The 9,825-nt window shown below is 66.6% G+C and overlaps 1 protein-coding gene across 5 annotated transcripts; it reads right to left on the reverse strand.

Moving 5' to 3' along the window:
- Positions 1-5,956: 5,956 nt before the first annotated feature.
- COPZ2 (COPI coat complex subunit zeta 2) lies at positions 5,957-8,903 on the reverse strand. 5 transcript variants are annotated; one of them, XM_082494827.1, is made up of 10 exons: positions 8,877-8,903; positions 8,230-8,298; positions 7,892-7,970; positions 7,659-7,750; positions 7,530-7,585; positions 7,231-7,308; positions 6,881-6,932; positions 6,687-6,796; positions 6,486-6,524; positions 5,957-6,294 (listed from the first exon to the last, which is right to left on the reverse strand). In XM_082494827.1, the coding sequence occupies exons 1-8, from the start codon at positions 8,892-8,894 to the stop codon at positions 6,701-6,703; spliced, it is 540 nt and encodes a 179-aa protein (XP_082350953.1). In that variant the 5' UTR covers positions 8,895-8,903; the 3' UTR covers positions 5,957-6,294; positions 6,486-6,524; positions 6,687-6,700. The 5 variants fall into 5 exon arrangements, with proteins under 5 accessions (XP_082350953.1, XP_082350952.1, XP_082350951.1 ...); XM_082494826.1 differs by having other exon boundaries at positions 5,957-6,150; positions 7,889-7,970; XM_082494825.1 differs by having other exon boundaries at positions 7,889-7,970.
- Between the last annotated feature and the right edge of the window lie 922 nt (positions 8,904-9,825).

A 9,825-nucleotide genomic window follows, 5' to 3' on the forward strand; every position in this document is an offset into this window, starting at 1 on the left:
TGCTCAGCGGTGTGCGGCCACCGCCGCACCGGTGACGTGGGTGAAGGTCACGGAGAGACAGCCCGGCTTCGGGGTGCCCCTCATTACCCTGCTAACGGTGATTAACGGGCAAATTAAATGGTGTCTGTAACTCCTCACTGCCCGGGGATGGAGCTGGGAACCGTGGAGGGTCCTCACTTGATGTAAGGGGGGTCTGGGGGGTGTCCCCATCCTGCTGGGACAGAGGGAGCTCAGCACCGGGTCTGGGGGGAATGGGTGCAGCCGTGGGGTCACCATCGCTGTGGTCTCCATAGTGAGCGGTGGGGAAGGCATCCGGCATGCGGGGGGGTGGGGGGGGGTGTCTTGGCCATAAAGCCCCCTTTATCTGCCGGCCCCGCTGGAACTAACGTCCCCCCGCCGTGGGGCTGCTGCCGGGCCCCCGGCCCCTGACCCCGCCGCCCCCCCCGGCCGGCCCCACAGGTCATGGTGGCCCGGTTGGGGGCAGAGGCCAGTGCCCCCGCCGGAGGTCACGGCTGGCGGGGGGCTGGCGGCACCGCGGGGGCTTTAATGGGGAATTAAATGAGCCGGCGGTGGAGGGGGGGGGGGTGGAGGGAAGCCAGCAGTAACCCCCATCGCACCCACCGCCTGGGGCGGCCCCCCACGTTAGGGGCTTCGTTAGGGCGGTGGCATGAGGCCGTTATTAATATGGCTGTCTCGGGGCCCCGTCCCCACCATCCCGTCGCGCATGAAATATTGGCCGGCGCCGCCGATCGCTGTTCCCATTATCTGCGACATTACCGGGAGATAATGACAGAAAAATAAAATATCCCCTTCCCGGCTGGCGGGGAGCAGCGTTGGGGGCGGGGAGGGGGGGTGGGAACCGGGGGCAGCAGGTACTCCTATGGGTTTCCAGCCCCCCCTGCCCATCCCTGCCTGCACCCCGCTGCCCTTGCACCCGGTGTCTGTGTCCCTTGGGATGGGGACAAAGGGGACAAATGGGATCTGGGGGGGGGGGGGGAAGTGTGTCTGGAGGGGACCACGCGGATCATCCGTGTGGATGGAGGGGACAGGGACCTACAGTCCCAGGCAAGGACCTCCCCCAAAATGCTGGCATCCCCTGCAGGTCCTTGTCCCCTGCCCAGCTGTTTCCCCCCCCCCCCCCCCGGCACTGGGTGACTGTCACCACACGAGTTTGGGAGGGGGGGAAGATTGGCCCTGGGGGGCTCAGGGCTGAGTTTGCTCCAGAAATCGGCAGACAAAGGGATGAGGCAGTGCTGGGGACGGGGACCCCCAGCCCTGTGGCTGTGTCATCCCCCCCTCGGCTCCGATGATGCCAAGGACCATCCCTGCCTCCCCCTCGGCGGCTGGGGGGGGCCTGGCTGCCAGAGGCCTTTTGGGGCCCCGGCTGCTGCTCCATCTCACCTGCCAGGGAGGAATTTAATTACCAATTAAGGGGCCTTCCATCTGTTTGAGGCCTGCCCGAGCGCTCGCGCTCCCCTTTAATTACATCGCTGACAGCCATTTCACTCAATTAGCTGCGAAGCACAGCAGAGAGCCGGCGCGGGGGCAGCCTCCCGGCCCCGCCATCTGGGGGGCTGGACACCCCCCCCCCTTCCCAGCACCCCTCGTGCTGTCCCCAACCGTCCCCATGGCTGTCCCTGTGCCATCCTGCCCCGGTGCCCTTGCCTGTCCTGTGCATTCCTCCCTCCCTTCATCCTTTCCTGCATCCCCCCTCCATCCATCCCCGCATCCTTTCCTGCATCCCTCTGTCCCTCCCTCCATCTCTCCATCTATCCCTGTGTCCTTTCCTGCATCCATCCCTGCATCCCTCCATCCATCCCCGCATCCTTTCCTGCATCCCTCTGTCCCTCCCTCCATCTCTCCATCTATCCCTGTGTCCTTTCCTGCATCCATCCCTGCATCCCTCCATCCATCCCCGCATCCTTTCCTGCATCTCTCTATCCCTCCATCTATCCCTGTGTCCTTTCCTGTATCCCTCCATCCCTGCATCCCTCTGTCCCTCCATCAATCCCTGCATCCTTTCCTGCATCTCTGTCCCTCCCTCCCTCCCTCCCTCCATCTCTCCATCCCTCCACCTACCCCTGTACCCTTTCCTGCATCCCTCCATCTTTCCCCCCATCCATCCCTGCATCCCTCCCCTCCCTCCTTCCTTCCCTGCCTCCCTCCCTTCCTCTCTGCATCCTTCTGTCCTTCCATCCATCCCTGCATCCTTTCCTGCATCCCTCTCCCCCCCACACCCTGTGCAGGGTGCTCTGCCCACCCCCTCGCCCCCTCCATCCCTTCTCAACCAATTTTTAGGAAGCGGGAGCCGGCCCCCAGGTCTCCAGGGGGTGGGGAGGACAGAGGGGCTGGGGCTGGCACCCCCCGCCCCCCCCCCCCCCCGCCTCTGCCTGCGCTTTCCTCCGGGCAGACACTGCAGCTGCTTAACGGGCTCTAAATCTCGTTAAAACAATAGTAACGGGGCGACAGATGCCCCGGTGCACCCGGGGACGAATGGATCACCCGGGGGGCGACAGCTCCGCGCGGGGGGGGGGGGGGGGGAGCGCTGCCCCACGACCCCCCTCACCCCCCCCCCCGGAGCCACCTCGGGGGTCCCGGGTGCTCTGGGCCTCCTCCTCCTCCTCCTCAGCCATGGCGGGAGGGGGGGGGATAGAGAGAAGGGAAGAGTAGAGGCACCGAAGAGGGGAAAATCCTCTGGGTTTATTTCTGGGCCGGAGAAGGGGCTGTGTGTGCCCCTCCCCTCCGCCCGCCCCCAGCAGCACCCATGGGTGTGATGAGTTGTGGGGGCTCAGCCAGGGGTTTTGGAGGGGACAGGGGCTTATTGTGTGGCCAAGCCCCCCAGCTGTGTGGCCAAGCCTTTGGGGAGGGGGGGGCGTGGAGCCCCCGGCTGGTCTCTGAGGACCAGAAGATGGGGGTCCCTGGCCCCATATCCACCCCCACCCCCCACCCGGTGAGGATGCTGCGGCGAGGCGGCCACCCCCGGCCAAGCCATCCATCACCGCGACAGCCTGGGGAAAAGCCAGGAGGGGCCCCCTTCCCCGGCACCCCAACCCCTGTGTCCCCCCCCCCCTCCCCGGGGTCTTTTCTTCCCTTCTCTCCCCCTTTCTTTTCCCTTCCCCCCTCTCCCTCCCCGGGCTGGGAGACAAAACCCGGCTGACAAGATGGAGGCCAGGCCATCAATCAAGGCGGCCGCTGGAACCACCTCTCCCCCCCCCGGCTAATGAATCCCCCTCCCAGCTTGCCACCGTGGCACCCCAGCACGGCCACCCCGCCGGCATGGCTGTCCCCCCCCACCCCGGTCACCCCCATCCTCTCCCCCATGGAGCCGGGGGTCCCAGTGGGGATGGAGCAAGGGGGATGGGGGGGGGGGGACCTGAGTAGAGGGTGACACAGGTTTAGGGGTGGCATAGGGTTGGGGGTTGACATGGGATTTGGGGGTGACATGAGTTTTGGGGGGGGTGTCACATGGTTTGGGGGTGTTGTGGACCCAGCCTGGCGGGGATTCGGGGTGCAGGGTGACACAGGCGCAGGCTGCCAGGATTTGGGGGGGTCTTGTGGCTGGGGGGGGGAGTCACTGTGGGTTTGGGGGTGGCGTGGCCATGGGGCTGGTGATGCTGTGGGTTCAGCCAACAGGGATGTGAGGCTGGTGGCCCCCAGCCCTGTCTCTCCTGGGGAAGCCCCCCACGTCCCCTCAGTCCCTGTGTGCCCCGTTCCCCGTGAGTGACGGCTTGGGGCCCCCCCAGCCCCACGGTCCCCGAGGACCGAAGCCCCTTTGTCCCAGGGCCCATTGCCCACCGCAGCGCCTTTGTCCCCATGTCACTTGGGGGGCACCAGCTGTCATGGCCAGGGACCGTGGGGCCTTCGCACTCCTCCTCCTCCTCCTCCTCCTCCTCCTCCTCTTTGTTCTCTGCTCCCATGCTGGGGGCTGCCTGGGATGGGGAGGGAGGGGGAAAAGCGGGGTCCCCACCCCAAGGAGCAGCTGAGGGGCACACAGCCCCCCCATGATGGGGCAGCCCTCCCCCCCCCCCCTTGCAGCCCGGGCACCCGTGGGGAGCAGATGGGAGTGTTTTTTGGGGTGCCCTGCACAATCCATCCCTGGCCAGGGTCCCTGGTCTCGGGGCGCCTCTGTTTTGGGGGGGGGGCTGGTGCTGGGGGTCCCCAGGGTGGGAAGCCACTGCCCCCCCAACCCCCCACGGCCCCTGCCACCCCATGTCCCGCTCCCTGCAGTTTTGGGGCAGGGTCAGGGGGAATCCCACCGAGTGCTGCCCTTTGTTGCCCATTGTGGGGGGCAGATCCAAGGCAGGGGGGCTCCTCGGGGGGGGGGCTGCGAGCTCCTGGGGGAGGGGGGGTTGGGTGTCCGGCTGGGACCGTCCCCTCCTCGGGGACCCCGGGGACGTGGGGACACAAGGGAGGAGGAGCAGAGGGGCTTTGGGGACTCGGGGCTGGGCGGGGGGGAGCACAGAAAGGTGGCGGGGGGGGACCCGGCTGCGGGGACATCTGCCTGGGCCCCCCCGGGGGACGCAGACAGCTCTGCCAGCTGCTCTCCCTGCCCGGACCCCCGGGGGGGTCCCAGTCCGGGGCGACACCATCCATCAACGTCGGCCCGGGGAGATGCCACCCCCCCCCGCAGCCCCCCAGCAGCCCCCCGATCTCGGGGGGCCCCCTGTAGCTGGGCTGGGGGGGGATGTTTGGGGAAGACTTTGGGGTGTCACTCGTGGTTTTTTTGGGGGGGAGACACGTAACTTCGGAGTCCATGTGGCTCCGGGGTGGCCCTGGGAGGGGGTGGGGAGGGGGAATTTGGGGGGTGGGGGCAGCCGGGAGGGGAAAAGGGGTGGACTGGGGGGGGGTGTCACCGGGTTGGGCTGCCCCGGGGGAGAGGGTCCGATGTTGGTGGGGAAACCTGGGGAGGGGGGTCACAAGGGTGTAGGGGTGTCCCACAGCAGGGGAATCCCTAGGATTGGGGAGGGGGGGGGGAGCAAGGGAGAAGAGTCCCTATTGGGGGGTGTCTCTAAGATTTGGGGGTCTCTATGACGGAGGGGTCTCTAGGATTTGGGGCATCCCGGGGGAGGGGTGAGGGGGGAGTTTAGGGGGGAGGGTCCAGGGGCGTCCCGGACTGGGGGGGTCCCGGGGCGGAGGGGGATGGTCCTGGGCTAAGGGGGGGTCTCAGGGAGGGGGCTCCGGGGCGCTCCTCCCCCCGATCGCCGGCAGGTGGCGCTGCAGGATAGAGAATAGACAGCGCGGGAAGGGGCGGGGCAACCGGTGTGGGGGCGGGGCTTATGCGGGTAGAGGCGGGGACACGCACCGTATAAGGAGAGTGCCCGGCGCGGGGCGGGGCTATGCAAAGTTTGCCGCGGCCCCGCCAGGGAGCGGCGAGCAAGAGCCCCGCTGCGGCAGCGGCGTTAGGGAGCGTCGCGCAAGAGGCGGTGGAGGTTCCTTGCTGGGTGGGGGTGGAGGGCGGTCCCAGGAAGGGGGTGAGCCCAAGGTGTGGGGGTCCCTAGGCTGGTGCAGCGTGACGATGGTGGCAGAGCAGACCGTGCCCAGCTGCGGGTGCAAGCACCACGGCTGCCCCACACGTGGGCACCCACAGGTGGGCAGCATTTGGGTGCCCGGGTGCTGTGCCCATCCCCCCCCCGCCATGGCCAGAGAGAGGGTGGGGGGCTCCTCTCTTTGCCCAGACCCACATCGCAACTGTGGGGTCCCGCAGCTGCCCACCAGCCCCAGGCCACCCTGTCCCAGACCCCATCGATCTGTGGTGGCTTCAAATTATGAACCCGTCGAGAGTGGGATTTAACAGAAAAACCCATAAATGTCACCTTTGCCTCCAAAGGAAACATGTTGAAGAGCAAAACTCAGCGATGGCCCCGGCTGAGCCCCCAAAGCCCGGCCTCGGTGGGCGATGTGTCCATGGGGACCCACCACCCAATGCGGTTGATGGACAGAGGACACCAAACTCGGGAAGAAAACTTTATTTGTAGCCAGCTCCGGCCAGCAGCGAGTGGGAACGGTGAATCAGTTCTTCATTAGCGCTTAATTTTTCCCTCGATATTATTAATGCTGAAGGCGGATACGAGACCTGACGAGGGGCTTCTGTAGGCAGCGTGGCCGGGCAGGAGCCGTCTGGGGGATCCAGGCTGGGACGCAGGGTCTGGGCTGGGGTTGGAGCAGGGGATGCCAGGGAAGGTCCATGTGTCCCGGCGTCCCCTGGCGTTGGGGTCCCACCTTTCTAGCATGTCCCTCCGAGGGGAGACCCTGGAGCTGTCAGGTTTGATGTGCTCCTTTGGTGGGGTGCAGGACCTGGCGTGAGACCCCAGGGATGGGGACGGGGTCAGGCTGACCTTGGGGTGCCCTTCCCAACCCACACAGGGTGTGTGGGACCCCGTGCTAGGGTGACACAGGCAGAGGGACCCAGGTGTGTCCCATCTCCATCCTGATGGGTAAAACTGGGCAACCCACCCCCTCATTAGCGAGGCTAACGAAGCGCTTACCTGAGACATGCTCTGCTGGGACAGAGGGTTGTCATCAACCTGGGGGAGGGAAGGGGACCCACTGGGTGCCCTGATGTGGGGAGCACCCCCTCGGCACCCATCCTGCTCGGTGCCCATCACCCATGAGGCAGCAGCAGACGGACCCCAGCCCCAGTCCCTGCGCATCCTGGCCGGACCCCCGGCACAGGGAGGGGTTTGCACCTTCTCAGCACTGCTTATTCGCGGCTGCCAGCGTCCCTCGTGTCCCTCTGCTCCGAGCTGCCTGCCAGGTAGTCGAAGAGGACGAAGCCGTACGCCGCTGGCTCCGGGGTCTGGGGGGGAGAGAGAGGCTGAGGAGGGTGGGGGGAGGCAGAGGAGGGTGGAGGAAGGCCATGGCATGGGATGGCAGCACTCACCCGCAGGCTCAGCCGCTGGATCACTTGCTGGGGGTCGCTCTCCAGGATCACCCTGCGGAGCAGCGCGGTGCTGGCACCATTCCACTGGGATCCCCCTGGCACCGCTCCCTCCCAATCCTGCCTTTACCCAACCTGGCATCACTGCCACCACCCCGTGCCTCAGTTTCCTTCCCTGCGAAAAGCTCTGGGATGCCCTGACGAAGGCTTGAGGAAGAGCTGCTGCCATGGTGGCAAACTGGCACCCAGAGATGGGGCCAGCCCCTTCCCAGCACCCAGGAGGACGATGCCACCCCCTGTTCTGGCAACTGGGGGCTGCTTCTCCCCCTCCGTCCCACCCAGCAGGAGCTCACCCTCTGTCTACGATCTCATCCACCACCAGGAACGTCCCCTCCATGTTGTCCAGCAGCCAGCGCTTCTCCACCTCCTTCCTGCGTGTGGGACATGTCACTGGTCACGGTCACAGCCCAGGGTCCTGTGCCAGGTGCCAGGACCTGGACCCCTGACATCCCAAAGCAGTACTGGCTCCATCCCACCAGGGACATTAGGGAACAGGGGGTTCACACCAGCTCCCAGTGTCACCTGGGGTGGGCTGCTGCCCCGTGCCCTGCCTCAGTTTCCCCACCCGAGGCACAGGGGTTTGGGGACTCACCGCAGGAGGTGGCTGAGGGTGTCGAGGAGGCAGGTGAGAACGGCCGACAGCATCAGCTGTGGGAGGACGAGGGTGTCAGCGGGGTCATGGGGGGGTCCCCGGGACTACCCCCCACCCCAACACACTTACCTCGTTCTCCTGGCAGCCCCCCACCACATAGAAGAAGAGGTCGACGCTGCTCCTGTAGACGACGGTGAGTCCTTCCAGACAGGCGATCTCACCTGCGCGACATGGGGACACGGGACGGTGTTAGTGTCCCCCGGGACTGTGCAGGAGGGGACGCTGCCCCAAGCCTGGTCCCCCCCGGCGTTAAACCTTTTGCAACCATCTCCCCTCTCGAGTGGGGACCCCCCCCTCACCACCTGCCCGGTGGGTCTTGCTGAAGACGTTCCTCTCGAAGGCCGCCTGCTCCTTGGCCGTGGGGAAAGTGCCATCGTAGTACTGTGGGGACAGGCGGGGGGTCAGTGCTGGCAGGGTGGGCAGCAGGAGTCCTGCACGAGGGGGGGGTGCTGTGACCTCCAAAATCCCCTCTAGGATCCCTCAAGGCCACCACTGGGACCCCCCCAAAGTCACTGCCAGGACTCCCCAAGACCCCGCATCCCGGCAGGGGATGATGCCTGAGCCGGGGGCGGGGGGGAAGCTGGGGAACCTGGTCAGCATCCTCTGGGGAAACTGAGGCAGGGGGGAGGCTGGGCTTCACCTTGGCCAGGAGGCGCTGCCCGAGGCTGTCCAGGATGAGCAGAGCCTTCACGGTGTACAGGGAGGGCTCCTGGGGGGAGAGGGGCTCAGCCACCCCCAGCCCACCCTGGGCTCCCTCAGATCCTCACCCTTGGGGTCCCCCCACGTCTGGATGTTGGGGACCCCCCTTGATCCCCCACTGCCCCCTTGCTCCCTGCCCTGCACACCTCTTTCTCCTTATTCCCCCCAATTCCATTTCCCTATTTCTCCCCACTCCCTATTCCCCCCCTCTCCCTCCGTTTCTCCATCGTCATCACCCTCTTCTCCCCCCCCTTCCCCTCCCGTTGCCCACCCCTTTCTCCCCCGGTTCCCATCATTTATCCCCATCGCTCCCCTGTTTCCCCCCCCCTTCCGATGTTCCCCCTCACCCCGTTCCCAGCGTGGTTTTTGTCCCCCGTTTTTTTTCTCCCCGTGTTTTTTCCTCCCACGTTTCCCCCCCCTCCCCTTTTATTTTCCCATATACCCCCCCGCTTTTCCCCTCTTTCCCTCTTTTCCCCCCTTTTCTCCCCTCTCCCCCCGTCCCGCCGCAGCCGCACGAAGTTCCCGATGGGGCTGCGGGGTCCCGTCCCGTCCCCTCCCCGGTCCCGTCCCGTCCCGTCCCGTCCGTACCGGCCCTGCGGGCTCCATGGCTCCGCCGCCCCGGGACCCCCCCGCGCTGCCGTGCCCGTCCCCCCCCCGGCCCGCTCCGCCCCGCATCGCTCCCCCCGCGCTGCACCCCGGGCTCAGCCCCCCCTCCGCAGTAGGGGAGGCAAAGGGGGGGTCCCCCGGGGGGGCGTCTCGCACCCCCGTGCGTTGCTGTGCGTGGACGCAGTGGGTGAACCGGGGGTGACACACGTGTGGCCCTGGGGGGCTGTTCCCCCAGTGCCCCCCCTCCCGCTCCCAGGCACCTCCTTTGGAAAAGGACCGACGGGGGGGGGAGGGGGGGGGGCAGTGGGGTGGGATGGAGACCAGGACCTCCACACACCCCGAACTGGGAGGTTCAGTGAAGCCCCCGGGGAGGGGGGGGGTGGGGGATGGAGGCTCAGCAGTGGGCAGGGAGGGTTCACCCCTCACCCAACTTCTGCTGTCTTTAATTTGGGGTCTCACACACACACACACCCCACCCCCCCGGGTGATCAGGGGGAGGTGGGTGGGGGGTCCTGGCAGCTGGTGGGTGCAAGTGCATCCCCGCTGCGGGCTGTGGGTTCAGGGTGCCATCACGGCTGATCCCACCAGTGGGGCACAGCTTCCCCAGACCCCCCTGCTCCCATCCCCTGACCTCTCCCGGCGGCGTTTCCCAGTGACTCACCGGTTGCACCCAAATCGCCCTTGTTTGCTTTAACCTCCGGGGCTGGAGCCTTTCCCCACAGCGGGGGCTGAGCCCACGGGGCGGGGGGGGCAAAACCTGGGCCACTGCCTCGGGGCAAAAGGCAGAAGGACACACCATGCCCAGAGCAACCCCATGGCATCCCACCGGAGGGATGCTGCTCACCCCAGGCTGTACCCAACTGTCCCCACTGCCAAAATGGAACTGGGGGGGGTGGGGGGCTGTTTTCCTACGGGAGCACCGGGAAAGGGG

This window comes from Vanellus vanellus, assembly GCF_965231255.1.
Source record: "Vanellus vanellus genome assembly, chromosome: 24".
NCBI lineage: Eukaryota > Metazoa > Chordata > Aves > Charadriiformes > Charadriidae > Vanellus > Vanellus vanellus.